This window comes from Lepidothrix coronata, unplaced genomic scaffold, assembly GCF_001604755.1.
Source record: "Lepidothrix coronata isolate B3197 unplaced genomic scaffold, Lepidothrix_coronata-1.0 Scaffold44, whole genome shotgun sequence".
Lineage (NCBI taxonomy): Eukaryota > Metazoa > Chordata > Aves > Passeriformes > Pipridae > Lepidothrix > Lepidothrix coronata.
In genome coordinates, this window is record NW_016690224.1 from 634,672 (window position 1) to 654,075 (window position 19,404).

The window sequence follows — 19,404 nt, forward strand, 5'->3', positions numbered from 1 at the left end:
ACCCAACAAGTTTACAGAGAACACAACATTTTTCAAGCCATGTTCTCTCTCTGTCGACTCCCACACACAATCAGATGCAGAGTTATGATCATTCCATTTCACATTCCCAAACATCCATCCCCTCCAAGGTTCATCAAAGGATTGAATAAGTTTTGAAAATACCACATGTCAGAAACACAAACCTGGATGTTCAGGATATCAGAGGGGTCTGCTAAAAAAATGCAGGGACGATGACATATTAACATCTCCAGTGAGAGGAGATATTAATAAATCAAGACCTTTCATCTGCTTTATCTGAGCGTTAGACTGTGAGTGTAACACATGTGTTAACCTAAAACTAGAAAAAAATTATCACCAATGATATGCAACAGAAAAATTGCTCACTGGTGTTTCCTGAGGTCATTAGTAGATAATTTAGAAACCTGGCCTGGAGACAGGAACTGCCCCCATGTGCTCTCAGTGTCAGTGGGGCTGTTCCATCCAGCACAAATTCCACAGCCACAAAAACGATTTGCCATAAAACCTGTGATTTTTCAGTAGAATTTACAGGCCATTTCCCAAATATTTTAGATCTTTTGAATCAAATTTTCCACCTATGGTGCCAAAAGTCATCAACTGTATTACAAAAAGAGCAGGTGACAATGTTCTTGACCACGGTACGGGCTCAGGACAATGACTCCAAAGGGAGTTTGCCCAAACATGATAAAAAAAGACCCATGATGTGGTATCTGGCCAAGAGCACATCCAGGGATTGCAGGTCCAGCTGTGAGGAACTGCACACTTTTACATTAAACTTAATCTCCAGGTTAATTACAAATGTTATTTCTGCTCCATTGTTTTATAAAGGTGATTTTATTTATAAATATCCTCCCGCTTTGCTCACCATGTACACAGGAATCTCCACCCCCTAATACTTCAAAGGACATCAATCTTGAGGAAATGCAACTCCCACACTTTGACTGTTATACAGGAAAAACAATGTTGTTATGCAACACTACGCTGTTCCAAAACATCTCAACGTCAGACCCTCAGCTTCAGCTTCAGAGACAGAAATGGAGTTTGTCAGCCATGGAACAAATTCACAGCAAACTGCAAACAGGTCCAGGTGACTACAAGGTTTCTGCACGAGGCTCCTCTGCAGCAAAGAGAGAGATTCTGTGCCTACAAATGTCACAGGCAGGTATTTAGGAAATCCATAACATTTAGGACTTCAAATACTCAGACTGACCAAGAGAAATGTTACCAAATATCACTTCCCACACCACTTCCCTAACATTTTCTGTCAGAGATTTGAGGCTTTTTTCCTGAATTTATAAATGGTCATAAATTAAACAACATTGCTGAGTTCTGTTTGTAAAGGAAGGTTATCAGAGATAACCCCTTCTCTCACTGATAACCTCAAGTGAGCAGAAATGAGGCACGAGTTCCTCTCCTTTGTTTTTCTTAGCTACATCTTTTCCAGACTTGATGTTCCTATTGATCATTAAACTCAAGGAATAATGTCTTTAAAAACTGGCCTTTCAGAATGCAGCACTTGAGCTAATTTAAAAGATTAATTCCTGCCACAATACAGGTAAATAAACCCAGTAAATTCTAACTAGCAGGAATGCAGCTGAAAGTCTTCATGAAGGACTGCAGCCAACACAACCAACACCCAGCTTGTTCCATGGAGAGCAGGATCACTATTCAGTTACAATTTCAGATAACAATAAATAACACACCCATCTGCAATAAAAGCAGATTTCAAAGAAACACACAGTATAATCTCCTACTCAAAATGTAGCTTTTCTTAGAGTTAAAAAACATTTACTTTGCAAAGATTGCTAGGAAACATTTGATGATGACAGTCACCACTTCTCTGGTTTGTGTCTTATCAAAAGCCAGGCAGTTTGCAAGGGTTTGTGCTCAGCCTCTCTTCACAACCTTCCCTCAAAGCACTGACCTGGCCTGACACTGATAAATACTGTGGGGAGAGCACAGGCAAGAGGTGATACGGCTCCAATCACACCTTTCACAAACAGATGCTCTACAACAGATTAAAAAAAAAAAATAGGAACTCGATCAATAGAGCTGCTGCTTTCCAGGATCACAAAAGTGTGTGTAGAACACCTGTTAAGGGCAAAAGCATTCTCTCCCTTCCAAATGGCCAATTATCCAGCATGAGATCGGAGTCCGGTCAGCACAACTACTAATTAGGGTTCTCCCAGCCTTTTTAATTTACAAATTGCCTCTCCATTGCCTTCTCCCAGATTCTGAGAGTTACCACAAATGTCTACAAACACAACTGGACAAGTATTTCAAAGCAATTCTGTTCTGTATAGAGCTAATCCAGTGCATTCAAAATAACTTACCCACTAATAGCTTCACATCTCTGACAGTGAAATCCGGGTCAGGCATTCTGTAATTAGCAAAGAAAGCAACGTTAAATACTGTCAAGATAAGTATGGGTACACTTTGGTTACCATAATAAAAGAGAAATAAATGTATAGTGCTCTTTGTCCCTAGTGCAGGAGGTGGAATCAAGCAAGGCCTCTCTGAAGTGTGGACAGTGCAAATTCTAAAGACACACATGACATCTTTGCCTTGGCAAGTGTACAACAGTTTCTCTATTCACAATGGAAGAAAAGGTGTCTTTTCGAGCACTTCTTATCAGCACTAGAGTGGGAGGGAAGGGGTTGAGGGTGATTTCAATAAAATCCTAGACCTTTGTAGCTTGTTCTAAGCAACTCCTGGGGGTTTGCAACTGGTAGTGCCTCCTGTGTATTCCCGAAGGTGAACATTATCACACTTGCCAAACCGAGGGACAGAGCAGTAAAACAATCTGTTCAAAGTCACACCATCATTGCTTGGAAATAAAATATTAAAAAATGATTAATTAAAGCCTCTTTGTTTTACTGACTAATCCAACCTCCTTATCTGGCAGAAGACAACCTGGCTGTTATTTGGTGGGTTGGAAAATTGTTCAATTCAATTTGGGCTAATTCAGAGCTAAATTAAATGGTAGCATAATTGGTTCTGGGATGTCGATGCATTTATAGGATCACTCCTAACACAGGCAACGTTTTAGGGTTTAATGTAATTAGACAGTAGCCTGGTACAGCAAGTGAGCAAGTTTTATGTATAAAGAGAGAGTAAAATTCTGTAGCACATAGACTGGATAGAAAAAGAAAACAAAAACAGTAGCGGGGTTTTAAAGCTGATTGACTTCATCTTACTGACAATATTTCCACATTGCACAAAAGCTGACTAAGGAACTGGAATGAAAAACAGCCCAGTGAGACCTGCCAGCTCAGTGCTCTGCCCCTCTTGTACTGCCCCAGGTTGAAGATAAACAACTTGTTTCTGGACTTCTGACACAATTTAGTTAGAAATCAGAACAATCCAGCCCATGGGCAAACGTTCAGAGCAGTATTTTTTACTATTAAGAAAACACTAATAGGTAAAGTTAAAAAATGTATTTGTTGGCATGCACATATCTTGAGAACTACTTGCCAAATTCTGCTTGTCCACTTTCTTTTACCCTTATCACCTTTCTCTGGTGGGATGCAGAGGCTGGACAATATCTTTTGTTAGTTCTCTGCCAACCCTCACATCTTTGCATTTAGCTGTGAGGGCCCCACAGCTTTGGAATTCACTCCCTCTGCGGAATGAAACAGCCTGAATCTACTGACCTTCAGGGTTCACTCAGAGCTCATCTTTTTTTTCCAAGCACTAGAAAGTCAGAAATAGGGGAAGGAGGAACTATTTGCGGGCAACAAGAACATGCCAGGTTTGTCTGCAAATGCACAGCTTACCTGTATTTCGTGTCAGAAATGTAGAACAATTAGATGGGCAATCTTTTCACATTTCTATAAATCAAAATAAAAATCAACCACCAAGATAGAGAACAATCCTAACCCAGATGGATACGAGCAATTCCAGCCTTTTTAAGAGCTGCAGCAGCAGCTGACAATAAACATTACTCAGACTGGAAGAATACAACCCTCCCTGGCAATGGAATTGCATGTTTAGCTCTTTGGAGAGTACACCTGGCAAATCCTTGGGGTTTTTTCTCTGCAATCTCAGGTTGTGTGACACAAGAAGGAGAACACAGAGAGAATAATTTCAGGTTGAAAACAGCAGGTTTCAAGTACAAGAACCCATTTTGTAGTTGGGTTGGTCCAGCTTTAATTCCAACCCATTCTGCTGCCTTAGGTGACTGTATTTCCTCAGCTCCAGCCCCACCACACAACTCCTGTACAATCCTATACACTCACTCATATACAATCAGGGCTGGTTTGCTACAGCACTAGGATAGCAAAAAAACCCAATATTGTTTTCTTGGATGTCACCAGTCCTATACCACTCAGTGTTGGTTGGTTTGTTTTTCTGCATATGAACCCAGAACAGCAACAATGCAAGAACAGCCCAGAAGTATTTTTTTCGTTGCTCTCATGCAGTTTTCAGACAATGCATCCTGTGTAAAACCACTACGAATGCTTCTAAAGATTTCAAATATCAAAAATAAGTGAATAATGGTATAGTGGGGTGACTGAACTCCAAAATATGACTGCCTACATTTGAGGTTTTCAGCTGTAATACACAAGTCATGTCGCCTGTTGCCTTAAAGGGAAAAGAAATGCAAACACCTCAGTGTGCTCTGGGTGCCTTTTAGTAAACTTTAAAGATGTGCTAGAGAATCTATTCAAAAGCTAATGAGGATGAGCTCTGGCCAGCACAGGTATGTGATCAACCACATTACAATGCAAGATGACCATTGCTCAGATAAGAGACAACATCTCTCCAAACAGCATTCCCTCTCCCAGTTACAATCCTGGAAACAGTCAAACAGCCCTCCAAGAAAAACAGCTTCCATTCTGCTGAGAGATCACAGGTGGGCTTTCCTGATTCCAGCCATAGGAGTAGCAGCTCATGATGGTCAGAGATACAGAGGAAAGCAATTTTCAGTTTCATTTTAATGGTTTTTCCTCATTCCTCTTGTTCCTTGCCATTTCAGAGTTCCTCCAAGCACAGTAACCAAACTGTTCAGCTCTGTGTTGTGCATCTGCCAGGCACAGGCATGCAAGCTGACTGCTTAGCAGCAAGCACAAGTGGAAGCATTTCTCAGCAGTTATTCAAAAAATCATCTTACATCATATATTTTGTAGACCACTGTATCTCAAAAGTCACCCTACAGGTGTGGATCACATAGTCTGCTATATCATGATGCACAGAGCCTGCTCAGGACAAGAGACAGTGGTGCCAGAAACGACCCAGACACTGAAGGTTCCTCCCATTTTGGATCAGTTAGGCAGCTGCCAATCCTATTTCCATCTTGCTGGAGTACAGTGCACACAGCATTTTGGTACCTACACATCCCCAAACCTCATGCACTGCACGCCAGCAACTTTTGATAGATACATATAAGAAGTGGAAATGTAAATAAAATTAAATCACGTTATCTGCAGAGTGCCAAATAGGAAAGTTTGCTCATGCATTTCACTTCTGTCATTAAAAATACACATAAACTGTGTTTCCAACCTTCTCTCACTGTACTGGCACTTATGCCCAAGTGTGTGCAATTCCTTTACAACATCATTTCAAATTAATAAGTCACGCTCATTTAAATAAAAATACAGGAATGTTGAGTGTCCTATAAGAGATTACTGATCTACAAATTCTAGTACTTAATTCCCCAAAGCAGTCAGTATTCAGTGATTCAGCAGAGAATGGAAATGTAAAAACAATTCACCCAACTAACTGTGAAAGGGAGAATTCAACTGATTCCATGCAAAAACCATCCAAAACTCACGTATCAGATAACTTGCTCTTATTTTTCTCAGCACACTAATTCAGCAAAAATATCCTCAAAAGAAAAAAAAAGCTCTTCTCTGACCATGAATTCCATCTAGAGAAAGAAATTGCACATGATGTGTGTGTGGATGGTTCACAAAAGGGAGAAAGGGAAACAGCCCTAGGAAGGAGGAGAGATGTCAGGATGGTATTAGAGTTATTAAGTGATATCAGCAGTTGGTGGGGATCTGAAAAGCTGGCTGGTCAAGCCTGGCTGCTGAGACTATTTTAAACTCATCACAGCAAACTGGAACACATATTTTTCCTTCGCTGTCCAAAGTGTGGGTGTGTGACAGAGCAGCAGGTGACTCCAAAACTCTTCCCCCTCTTCCCAATCCAGTTCAGAACTCAGAAGATGCAGCACCTGAACTGCCAGAGCTGCACAACTCCAGCTGAAGACAAAGGCATGCAGCACTCAGTCCTGCTACTTCATCACTTCCAATACATGTTCCAGAACTGCTGTTAATTTGGCTGCTTTGATAATGCTGACAAAGCAAGGCACCTGATTTTCAAAGGTCTCTTTGAGGCGTGGTTACCCATCTTGAAGAAAACAAGCCAACACATGACACAAAATCCAGGTTCCTCTTTAAATGATCCTGTTCCTTGAGGAGTCTCTGAACCCCTGGACCAAGAGAGACCAAAGAGCCCTCTCCACAGGCAGCATTCCACCAGGAGTCTCCAGTGAAAGCACACGGCCAACCCAAAGTGGAGGGAAGTGCCAAGTGGCAGCTCTCCCGATTTTGGGCACAGGACCAACAAGGAAGCCAACGATGATGTGTGAGCTGAGATTTGAGTGTTGAAATGTCTCATTAAAATTGCCTCATTATAGAATCCTGAATCACGGGCATCAAGAAGAAAGGGATGTGACATCCAGTGGTCAGGACACGGAGAAACGAGGCATCTTTGGGAAGGATCTTGTGCAGCACATCAGGCAGCCTGAGGCCTGGAGGCATCACCATGGGTACAGGTGGCCGTAGGAAGCATTGACACAGGCTGGGATACCGGTTTTCCATCCCGGATTTTCCATCCCGGATAACGCCCGTCCATTTGCAGCTGCGGATCTGAAGCCCAGGAATGTTTGTGTCTGGGATGAGCTCTCACCTCCACACTTCTCCCCTGCTGGAGCACAGCTGAACTGGTACTGTTGGCACAGCAGGAGCTGAAACATCTCCCCAGTTTCCTTCTTGAGCTGTGAGGAATTTCACATCAACTTCCTCACACACAGGAGGATGTGGCTGCTGGGAAGGTGCAGTAACACCTCTGGCTCCTGATTTCTTCAGGAACAATTCTTCAAGATTTTATGACTTGCCCTTTAGGAGCAGCAGTTTAAAACCAATGCATACCCAGAGAGCCCTCTAAGCACCTCTTATTCAGAGTTCAACATATAAAACTATTTTACTTTGTCATCAGAGCCATCACAGCAGCTCCTGTTTGCTCTGATAGTAAAGGGACATGTGGTTGTCAAATACCCCAAACACTGTTTCTTCTCTTTCTCTCTTTAAATTATATTGGGGTGGCTTGATTCTTTTTAATTAGTAATTGGGACCCCTCGGTCCCCTAAACTGTGAGGTGTTCCAGCTGAAACTGAGCAAAGTAATGATGCTTTCAAAAAATTATTTTTCTGTTCTTCAGCTATAATCAGTTACACAGTCCTAATTTCCAGGAGTATCAAGAAACATTTATCTAAACTATGGATCACGTGGCTGATAAAGTTTATCCTTTTAATATTTCTCTCTTAGACACTGTCACTTTCACAAACAAACTTGCAGGATTCTCTTATTAAAATACCAAATCCTTTAGAACTGGATATTAACAAAATGCAACCGCAAAAAGACTCCAGTAATCCCACATTTAACCAGACATCATTAAATATTTACAAAGCTGAAACATTCTGAAGAGCCATGATTATAATGGAAAATGGCAGGCATCATTAGACATTCCACCTGTAATGCAGAGAACACTTGAGAGGTCAAAAATTGAAGGGAGTTTGTTCTGTCATTACAGCATGGATTGGGTGCAGAAACCTTTGGATTATACTCCTAACTTTCATTGCTGACTTATTTTTGCTTGTGCAGTACCACACTGGATGCACTTAACTTTTATAGACCTCATTATCTGCTTGTTTATAAGCGGAAAATAATCATTCCTCTTCTCGAGGGTGCTGACAGTCAGACTAATTGCAATCCATTTTGAGATCATCAAAAGAAATATCAGATACAAGTGGAAAGCATAATGGTTATTTTATAAAAGCATTTATTAATCATCAAGATTTGCTTGTAACTTACTTAATTCCCAGTCCATCCTTATTTCTGAAGATGAGGGGAACTCTGAGAGCTTCTCTTTGCACGTACTCAAAAGTAAAATCTGTGAAAACGAATTAAAAAAATGTCCCAAATCAATTACAATGGCATTGGCACCTCAGGTTACATTTTCTCAAATGCTCCTCATTTCCCTTTTCTCACCAAAGAACTCCACTATCACCTAAAGAGAAACAGAAAGAGAATGCATATTTTAGTCTAAACCGGAAACCCCCTGACAGACAATGCTCTCCCAGCTGCTCCCTATTTTTCCTGTTCACTGATGCACATAAAATAGAATCCAGTCAGTTTGTCAATTAAGGTCTGGGCTGAAACACCCAGGCTGTAATGAAATACCAAATTAACAGTTAAAAAGATAATCCTGACTAACTTACTGCGAATCAGTCTAGTACTTTTGGGGCAAATGTGTAGTTTAAAGTGTATGTGTAAGTTTAGATATTTTCAGCTGTACATTTCTACACGTTTTTTTGTGAGCATTTTCTGGTTCTAACAGAAAGCCTTGATTCTGTGAAAAGGTAATTTCTTTTCTAATTTCAACAGATAAACTTTTCTTTTAATTAATCAGAAATGTAACTTTAGGAGCTGACAGAAAATTTATACAGCTCCTGGCACTTAGTAAATCTGTGAAAAATGAATAGTTTCTGTGGGAAGTCAGGAAGTCACAGTATAACACACAATCAAACTGAAAATCAAACATAAATTTGTCACGTTAACCCTGGCCAGCATCACCTTGTTGCTTCACTCCGAGGATTATGCAGGACTGGCCTTTCCTGGGGGTTTCTCTATGCACTGTCTGGTACAATAGCAGTGATTTGGGGATTAGAGAGGAAGTTACAAGGCAGCGATTTCAGTGAGCTGTGCCTACAAAACCCCACACACTATTTGGAGCCTTCTGCCACAGAGAGCAGAGGAATTCCTACAGCAGCCATGTACTGTTTCTATGGCTCTGCTATTCCCCCTTTTTTACAAGAAAAAATGACTTTTATAGAATGTCCATACGCTGCCTTAAAATGGAAAATATTGCTTGACTCTTCAGCACTACAAAATGCACTGCACTGCCAAACCCAGTGACCCTCCCTGCATTATATTCGGGTACACAGGAGCAATTTAACTCCAAGATTCATCCAGCAATGTCCATCCATGATCCTGGGAGAGCAGGAGTACCTCAGCCCAAGCCTGTGTCCCTGATCTTTCTCCACACTGAAAGTAAAAGGGGACCCTGAGGCCAAGCTCCCACGCCTGCACATGTACTTCCCTCTATTTGTACAACTTTTTCTTTGCTGTATTCAGTTAGTAATTATGACAAGTAGGGATATAATGTTCCTACTTAGAGTTACCAAATCAGAGCACTGTAATTATCCATTTACAGAAACATTAAAATTACAGACACTTTATTGCTGCTAGTCTCAAAATAAGTGTAATGAATACTCCATTTAACTAAGGTTACCAAGTAAATATTTCTGTACTAGAGAAGTCTTCCTTTCCCATAGGCATTCCCATTAAAACTAAGGGCTTAAGGTAAGCAAATAAATAAACCACAGATTTTTTATGAACACTGACCCAAGTCAGAAAGTCAACAAACATCAGGAGTAATATGGGTGAAAGAAGCAGAGGCAGCTATATAGCCTTGCAGACTAGTAGCTATGACAAACTGCATTCAAGCCAAAAATCACACCACTGCAAGAAGAGTTATCATTAAAAATAAAAACAAGGACATGGGAAATAAAAATAAATAAATATATTGCTCAACTAATTCCATGTGTTCATACAAACTGACTTTTTTGTTCTTACCAACCCCTGTCATTGTTTTGCCCAGATTCAATTCAGCCCTTGGATTTATAAAGAAAAAAAATTAAACCAATAGTAAAAATAAAACCAGAGCAAATAGGAAGGCAGATCTTTTCTTCATAATGCCCCAACAAAGCATTTAAATCCCTTGTGGGGTTGAACAAAGCCGACACAGACCACAACAAAATAACAAAAGACACTCATTTATTTTCAAGTTCCCTAGAAAGGAGAAAGCTGCTCAAAGATTTTGGAGCTGCCAAGCCAGGGAAGCTGTGGATTGTATTATCCTTAGCATGGAGCAATGGCAACCACTGGACTGTTTGGAAGCTGAGGGGAGAATGCAATCATTTTCTGGAAAATTAATTAACATTTACCAGCTAAAAAATAGGTGTTTGTGTTTTGTTTAGAGGAAGAGGCAGGTCAGGGTTGAGCTTATCTCCTAAACGAATACCTTCCTAAGTGAGATAGGTATTTAATTTCTTCACCGCATCAACTTTTCTAAAAGGAGCTTAAAATGCTCATGGAAAACTAAGCCTAGGGGAGAAAAGGAAATTTTCTAAACTCAATTAGTGGCTCCGCACTCAGAGCAATTTCAGGAGGATTACAGCCAAAACTTCTCTTTCCTCAGAAAGGCAGCTCAGACAGGCGTCCTCAGTCCGGCCGAGTTTCAGTGATAGCCATCTGGGATGGGGATCCGTGTCAACAGTGCAGCGGTAAATAAAGGTGACCTGCAACCCCCCGGGCCTGTTTGATTCCCGGGCAAACCTCTCCCGTTCGCCTTCCTGCCAGGGAGCCGTGCGGCAGAGCTGGGCTGTCTGGCTCTGCTTACCGCTCCGGAATTCAAGTCACCTCAGCAAAGCAAGTCACTTTGGGGAGGGCAGCGTTGTAATTTAATATATGATAGGCTCACAAAGAAGTTATTGACTGTAAAGTCTCCGAGCCTGGCCAACAGGCTCATCAGTCGCACCCTTTCGCAAAAGGGGTCCTGGATTCAAGAGGGGGCGGAGGGGGAGCAGGAATCACCTCCGGCTAAGTGGGGGCTGGGGTTTCGGCCTCTCCCGTGCCAGGACCTAATTCCTGAATATCCCGGTGGTGCGCTGGGGTCACGGTGGCGGGGCAGGGCGGGGGGAGCTGCCATGGATCACCGCGCTCATCCCGGCACAGCGGCGGGGCTAAAGCCGCTCTCCGGGTGCGGGGGGGACGGGCCGGGGCAGCCCCCCCGGGGCGGTGCGGGCAGCAGGGCCCGGCACAGCAACCTCCCCGTGCTTCCCCTCGGGCCGGCGGCGTCACCGGATCCCCGGGCAGGGGCACGGGCGCGAAATCCGAAGCCGGCGCGGAGCTGCACGTGGAGGCGGTGGCGAGCGCGGCCCCGGCCCGGCTGAGTTACCTTTGCCGTCCATGGCGTGCACGAAATCCCCGTGGTACATTTTACTCTTTAATTTCTCTTCCAAATTGAAACTCCTGATGCTCACGATTTCCTCCACGTCCGAGAGGTCCTCGTTTTCATCGTACCGCCTCCGGCCGATGCAGCGCTAGAAAACACATACAGAAACCCCAAATAAAACACATTGTCCGGAAAAGAAAAAAAGCGAAGAAAGCGCACGGATCGTGCAAAACGGTTTGATAAACACATTCCGGGGGAAATAATTAAGATGGCAAGACACAAACTGAACAAAACCTGAACCCAAACAAGCTCCAACACAGCTGCATGCACAACCTTTTCCATCTCGTGACACGGAACTCGGCAGGAATAACAGGTGCTTGGCTGCAGGAAAACTCAAACTTGGGCTGCTGAGCAGGGGCCGGCGCTGAAAGCCGAGCGGGGGACACGTAACTCGCCGACAATTCACAAGCTATAGCACCGATGCGTTTTGCAATCCCGTAAAAAACCGTGAACGGCGGCCAACGCTCGTTAGCAACCGGATCATTTTTATTATGATTATTATTTTTGCACGTGAGCACAAGCTAATTCCCCGGGGAAGGGAAGGGGGGCGAATCATCGTATCTGATGATGCCCAGCATCCAGGTTTCGGTATTTACATAATCCGAGTGTTTCCATAGTCACACCGGAAGCGGCGATTTAAAAACCAGATCGCTTTATGTAACGCCGCGATGGATGCGCAGCCCCCGCCCGCTCCCCCCCCCCCCCCGCCCCGCACGCCCGACAGCGCCGGGAGCGCGGGGGTCCGCGGGCGAGGGACTGCAGCGAGTGCAATGCGGGGGATGGCGGGGTAGGCCCGGCCGAGGCCGGTGCCGCTGCCCCGGGGAAGCTGCGGCGGGCGCGGAGCCGCGGCTGGAGGCGGCGGGGACCGGCCGCGCACAAGGTAGGTCCCCGCTGGAGCGGGGGGACCCCGGTGCACCGGCTGCCGCCGGCGGCTCTGCCCCCTCTCCCGGCAGCTCTCCCGCCCCGCACAGCCCCGCGGACACGCGCGGTGGATCAGCACAAACCCGCACCCACCGGAAAAAAAAATAATAATCCGTGATCGTCCCACCCTGCCCTTCCCTCGGTTCCATTCCGCCCCTTCCCCGCTGCCTCAGCCGCGCGCTTGCAAACTAAAGTCGCTCCGCTGCCTACGTCCCGCATGCATTGCTCCCTTTGCAAACAATTAAGCAAAATCAATTAAAAGGCACGAATAGGAAAGAGACCGAAGCCAGCTACACACCAATCTTCTTCCAGAGTCTTTCTTTGCCTCCATTTTTTTTGAGAGTTTCATCACTTATTTGTCAACAGTTCCTGTCCTGCATTTTTGGCCCAAATGGGGAGGAGGCAAAACAAAAGCCATCCAGGGCTCGCTAAAGTTTTGCAATTTTGCACCAGCACTTTTTTTTTTTTCGGGGGGGGGAGGAGGGGGAGGGAAGGGGAGGGGGGCGGCGGCGATGCCTTTTGCAAAGTCCTAAGGAACCATGTTCAGGCGCTGCGTGCGGAGCGGGGGCGCAGGCGTCGCAGTGCCCGGAACGTAAACAGCGGCGGGGCCGGGGGGGTGACGGGGGGGCGGACCGGGGACACGGCTCGGTACCGGCGCTGCGGGGTTTGATGGCCGGGGGCACCGCACAGGACCGGCGGGGGGCTCGCTGGGATGGGGGGCTGGCCGAGGTACCGGGGCGGTACCGACTCAGGGCTGGCGGGGGACAGGGGCGGTACCGGCGCTGGGCTGGCCGGGATGGGGGGAATGCCCGAGGCACCGGGGCTGTACCGGCGCTGGGCTGGCCGGGATGGGGGGAATGCCCGGGGTACCGGGGCGGTACCGGCGCTAGGCTGGCTGGAATATGAAGGGAATGCCCGGGGTACCGGGGCGGTACCAGCCCTGGTCTGGCCGCCGGCCCTGCCGTGCAGGGCTCGGTCACGAGTGCTCGGCACGCAGGCGCTGAGCGGCCGCGGGGGGACGGGGACGGGGCCCCACAAAGGCGCGGATGGTCCCGGGGTTGGTACCGCAGCGCCCGGGACGTGCCCCAAGAGTTGAGCGGTTCCGCTTAACCGGGGAGAATTTGGGCTCCGCGCCGGTGTCCGGCCCCAACGGCGTAAAGCCGGGGTAAAGAGTGGCGAGTGAATGTGGCAAACATTTGAAAATAATCTTATAATATGCAGACCTGGGGTTATTGTGGTGGTGGCTTCGCTCTGTGTCTCTGCCGCACGTGCGGCTCGGCGGTAACTGCGCCCCGGCACCGCTCCCAGCACTGCACCCACGTGTCTGGTGAGAACCGGCCATAAAACCTATAATGGATTATAGAGGGTGTTAAATATGTCTTAAATAAAGCAAAATTGCCTTTGTAATAAGCATGTAGAACAGGTAGTTAGAAATCCCCTGAAAAACTAGGTAAAAACGCTCTGAAGTAGCTGCTGCTACAAAAAGTCTGCAGGATGGAGATGCTGCAATTCCTAAAAGTATCGGTGGGTCTCATTTCTACAACACCCACTCACAGCTACTCTAACTTGATGATGAGCAAATATTGGGACCATCTGATTGCAATAGCAGGGTCAGAGTGCAGGTTTTGAACAGCCTCCAGGTTCCACAGCGTGGCTCCTCTCTGAAGTGACATCCTTTACCTCCCCTCCACACCCCCCAAAAAAGGGAACATCAAAGGGTACCCAAGCCCGGGGCCGGGGCTGATGGCTTTTGGCAGTGCTCCTCTGGTTTGCTTTTTGCAATCAGTTAAACGTCCTAGGTACTGTATGAAATACATTGAGTATGATGCAAAATGTAAAGCACATTAAAATTCAACTTTGCAGGCCTTACTGTTCATCTCTTTGCAAAGATCCCTATTTTAATGATCCGTGACATGTGGATAAAGGCAGGAGAGCACAGAATTCTAACAGGATTTAAGGGAATGAGCTTCTCCTCCTGCTTCTGCCAAGAACTGTTTGCAGAATCTTGAAAAATCATGTAATCTTTCTCTAACATCTCCCTATTTGCAGATGATTGAACTTTATTATCGTATGGAAGTGTTTTATAGGCTATATATTGAAGTGTGGATTCCAGATGTCTGTTGGAGCAAGTGCATTATTAATCCATAATCCTGAGGAGATATATACATATCTCGACCTTTCAGCCAAGATTACTCAAACTTAAAATTAAATACACGTGTACATCTGTAGGATTGAGGCCAGAGTACAAGATAAATGGATGTTTCTAGAGAATCATCAGCAAAAAACACATCATCCATCCATTCCAAAAAAGTCCACCAAAAGAGACAGAACAGAGACATAAAAGAAAATCAACTCATTTTTCTAAATATTCTTTTTCAGACACGAACAATCTTAGAGTCTTGGTGTATCAAGCAAACCCATCAAGGACTGTATCCATCACATACACCTGGAAACACCAGAGCACATTATGGAAGTGTGGAAGTAAATGTTTCAGAAATACCACAATTTCTATCTATAGATCTCCAAAAATAGAAAACACTTGTTTAACCTCGTTTTAAGACAGAAATGATTCCTAGTCAACTACAGTTCATTATACCATGGAAATAATCTCTGTATTAATTACAAAAAAAAAGTCTCAAAAGAACTAGGGAAAAAAGGGGGGGAGGCAGGCTGTGGATGATGAGAATATCCATATCCACAGCTGCATTAGATAGGATAAAAGCATTTAGAAGCAATATTAAACCCCTGTGCTACAGGACCCAGATTAAAGTGCTGGCTGCTGAGGGTTGGGGGCTGGTTTCCCCTCTGAGCAGACCATGCCAGAGTTTTCCAACAGTGCCCAGAGCTGGGCCCCATCAGGCAGCGCTTGGAATGGGACAGCCCAGGGCTGATACAAACCTGGCCTTCTTCACAGTCAAAAATATGGGAAAACCACTCATATTAACACTGTGACACAGTATCAAGACCACAGTATCCATCCTGTGGAAAGGGAGCAGTGGTTGTTGGGAAAGGGGCTGGGCTGAACTCTGAAAAAAGCACTAAAACTTTTTTTGCTGGATATTAATGTAACATAAATTATTTAAGATCTAATCATGCTATGGCCTGGATCCTGACCTTGTTATTGTGAAACTAGGAGCTGTCATTTAATTAACCTTGTACTGCAGAGCTCTTGCTAAAACCAGAACTGAAGTGCTGTGCCTAGGAAGGCTGAATGAAGAAATGGGTTCATTTCACCCCACTGACCTCTAAAACATAGTTACTTCTTCCCATTGGATAGAATAGACTGAACTAATCTTAAAACATTTTTTAAAATATTTTTTATCCTGTAAGACCTACCATTCTATACCTTACCTTAGGTTAAGATGGAAGATGAGATATTTAACTATTTCATTGGTTTCTGAAGGAAGTTAAAATACAATTTTTTTCTAGATATGACATGTCCAAATCTTTCCCCTGCAGAAATTCCATTAACTAAACTTAAAGTTTATTTATTTATTACTTAGTTAATTATTTTTATATATATATATATATAATTTAGTTAATTATTATTTAGTTAATTAATTAAACTTAAAGCTCTGCTTCAGATGAGATTTGAAGAGATGTTTGCCTTAACCTCCTTGGGATTGCTGACAACCCTTTATTTGCCTTTTGCAACTTCAAATGTGTTGTTTTTAATGCAGAACTACCATGATTTCCACTTTGGGGTGCCCTGATTCGGTTTGGGTACAGTAACAGGAACAAATGGAAGTGCTGATTTGCATGTGAAGCCGGAGATGGGTTTTAGAAAAGCTGCTCTGGCGAGGGCAGCACCGCGGCGTGCTCAGCACCGGATCACATTAATCACAGGGTACTCAGCGAACCTATTCAGCCTCCTACAGAAAATACAGAAGTACATTTTTAGCAGGCAAAGCAAAGAACTATGAGTATCCTTGTGACAGTCTACAGATTTCTCAGGGCTCTCTGGAAAGAAACTTGGACTTCTGCCACCTGCTCCGATTGTGTTCATGCATAAATGATCCAGAGAATGGGTTGACATTACCTCTAATTAGGGGTAATAACAGCCTGCTGCTGAAAGGGCCCGTTCCCTTTCTCTTGCATGTCCATCCCTCACTTCTCCCGCTTTCCCTCCTGGAGCCACTAGGCAAGTCAGTTCAGTGACCTGATCCAGCAGAAAACTCAGCCATTAAGAAAAAAAAATATATGTTTTTTTCATTAGGTCAGCTCACTGAAGCTCAGTAGCCATTTGAGTGCGATCCACAGGCTGGAGAGGGGCGAGATGAAGGGAGAGGGCAGGACTACACCCTTTTGGTGGCCTTCTGCAATTGCACGGGTCACAGGTGACAGCAAAGCCCGGCTCTGAGCCCCAGCGTGGCTTCAGGACTCACTGACACATTTCTAAGAGTTAATTAAGCATGGCTGACTCTTAGTTTCAGCTAACTCTGGAGTGGCAGTGTAGAGGTGTGTAATAATGAGTAATAGAGTTGGGAATAAAATCATGTATCCTGTTTAGTTTGTACCTCAGAATGGAGCTGTAAAATGGAACAGAAAGGGGGGAAAGGGTGCACTGCTACAGTCCTTGTGTTTTAGTTGCAGAAGAAGGCTTGACCCTCAATTTGTGTTTTCCAGTTTAACAAACCGATTTTTAAATTTCGTATAGGAAAGGAAATGGTCATTTCAGAGCTACAGCACTGGGGCTTGAGACTTAAAATGACACATGGGTTTGGTTTGAAAAAGGAGATGAGGTGAGATTTCTTTGCTGATTCTGTAGGTCCTTTTCCATACTGTGTCTTTGAATGTAATATGAACCCAGCAGTACATCAGTGTGCAATGCTGTTGTATCTTTCAAAACCCTTCCCAATAAACAGGAATAAGAGTGATGGACAGAAAAATAGTGGAACAGTGGGTTCAAAGAGCCTATTTTAATACAATTATTTAGAAAGACACTTGAAGTTCCCAGATTTATGTCTCTTTGCAGGTGTTCTGTTTTTTTTTTTCTTTAGAGAAATCTGTTTTTAGGGAACAGGTCAAGACCCAGGTGTTATTAGTGCAATAGTACTGGCCCATGATGTAACAGTTCAACCATAATTTTGTGCAGAAACAAGAAGAAATAGTGAAATATCCATGTTGTTTATGTACATGTACATAAACATGCCATGGCTTATGAGCAGCAGTGTAAAATATTTTTAAATTCATGATTCTGTGGGAACTGAATGACAGAGACTTAAATGTTTGTTTGAGATGGGGAGTTTTATGTGACTGGTTTTTGATAGTTATCACGTCTCCCATAAAGAAATCACAATAAGTTTCTTACTCATTGCTTTGCCATATGGTGCTCAGACAGCCTCAGGCACCAGTGGGGGACACAGAAAATGCTGGTTGTGGGATGAGGTCTTCTGGGGGTTTTGTTTGTTTGTTTGTTTGTTAAGAATTAAAACACACCAAAGAAACAGTAGTATTTTATAATCCTAGAATCGTTCTGGTTGGAAAAAACCTTTAAGATCATGAGTCCAACTACAAAACTAATGGTGCCAAATCCACCCCTACACAGCAGTACTGTCACCCCTAAAGGAGAAAGAAGGTGGCCAACACTCCATGGAGTCAGTGATACAAGAGCAAAGGCTTGTTCTTCTGCAGAGGTGTTTTAAAGCCTCTGTAGATAAAAATCTCACCCAAAGTTGTTTATAACAAGAAGACGACTGTGTTTATTTCCTGAGAAGGGAAGGAGATCAAATCTAGGTGGTAATAAATGGTAGTTTCAGAATGCCTCTGAAGACTTCAAATCCTTAAGACTGTTCTTTTTGGATGCTTCAACTACATCTTTTTAAAAAGAATGCCTTGTAAATGAAAAGCATCCAGTGACCTTGTTGGTACAGATTGTCCTTTTCTGTGCTTTAGTAAATGAACGACCTTGCAAATCAAAAAGGTGTGAAGAGAGGAACAAAGCAAAGATGTTAATAATCTGCACGGTTTTAAATGTCAAGGCAATACAAAATAACCAATGCTTTTGGTCGCTAATGGAACTAGCATGGATTCAGCTCCTATGTGACCATCCATGTGCCTGTAAATAGTCCAGTATTATTTCTATTGTTCAAATTGTATTTTTCTTGCTGGAAATTGATAGCAACAGGTTTGTTTGTGACTCCTGACCCACAAATTTGATGTGGCTCAAGCACTGTATGGCCTCACCTTTTCAGGAGTAATCTTCATAACTGTGCCATGTGTTAGCTGGGGAGTTCTGCTCTACACCTCATTTTCCCCTCTGTAAAACACAGAAAAAATAAATTGGCGTTTAAAGGGTTTATGTGAACATGGTAATAAAACATCTTTCAACACTAGCACGTGTATCTGTTGAAATGTTCTGCTTAATCAACCTTATCAACCACTTGCTGATAAAAACGGGTTTATCAGGAGCTCTGGGCCTACAAAATGTGAAGACCTGAACTACGTGACAAAGGATTAGGTGGATCAGCGTTAACTGGAAGTGAGGGTGGACCCTCACCCCAGGACATAGGTAGGTTAAATGTTTCAGCTTTTCAGGACGGGAGTCTGCAGCAGGAAGGGGTTGAGACCCGGCTTTGTGGTTGTTCTGAGGGGAGGACACCCCGTCCTGTCCGCCCCGAGCACAGGGGCCCCGCACGGGTCTGGGGGGCACGAACCCCCCGGGAGCTACAGATTCAACTCCAGCTTCAACCGAGCTGCTCACCGGGAGAACGCGCCCGGGACTCCAGCCGGGGCTTGGCGCGGGGGTTCGACCGTACAGATCCGCTGAGGGACCGCGGCTTCCTCCGTGGCAGGGGCTGGGGCCCCTCACGGGCAGAAGCCGGGGCTCCCTCAAGGGGGGGCTCCCTCAGGGGCAGGGCCGGGGGTCCCTCAGGGGCAGGGGCGGTGCCCCCTCCCCGTGGCGCCCCCTGGCGGCCGCAGCGCACAGCGCCCCCGGCGCGCGCCGCCCGCCCTCAGTGTGTCCCTCGAGGCTGCCGGGAAGCGGCGGCGCGGGGCGGGGCCAGCTCCTTCCGCGCGGGCCAATGAGATGGAGGCGGGGCGGGATCGAAGGGCGTGGCCAGGCGCACCACCCAATGGTGTGCCGCGGGCGGGGCCGCGGGC

The 19,404-nt window shown here is 44.9% G+C and overlaps 1 protein-coding gene across 5 annotated transcripts in view; it reads right to left on the bottom strand.

Annotated features, from left to right (window-relative positions):
• The window catches only part of KDM2B (lysine demethylase 2B), a 116,237-nt gene extending 97,084 nt beyond the window's left edge, over positions 1-19,153 (bottom strand). For 4 of the 5 annotated variants that reach the window (XM_017814344.1, XM_017814340.1, XM_017814341.1 and 1 more), the window contains exons 1-4: positions 12,602-12,859; positions 11,326-11,470; positions 8,118-8,196; positions 2,352-2,398 (exon numbers count right to left, since the gene is read on the bottom strand). In XM_017814344.1, coding sequence (XP_017669833.1) covers positions 2,352-2,398; positions 8,118-8,196; positions 11,326-11,470; positions 12,602-12,652 — 322 coding nt within the window. In that variant the 5' untranslated portion in view covers positions 12,653-12,859. Of the gene's footprint in view, positions 1-2,351; positions 2,399-8,117; positions 8,197-11,325; positions 11,471-12,601; positions 12,860-13,526; positions 13,651-18,489; positions 18,563-19,006 lie in introns of those variants that run through there. The other variant, XM_017814342.1, reaches the window with a different exon arrangement.
• Between the last annotated feature and the right edge of the window lie 251 nt (positions 19,154-19,404).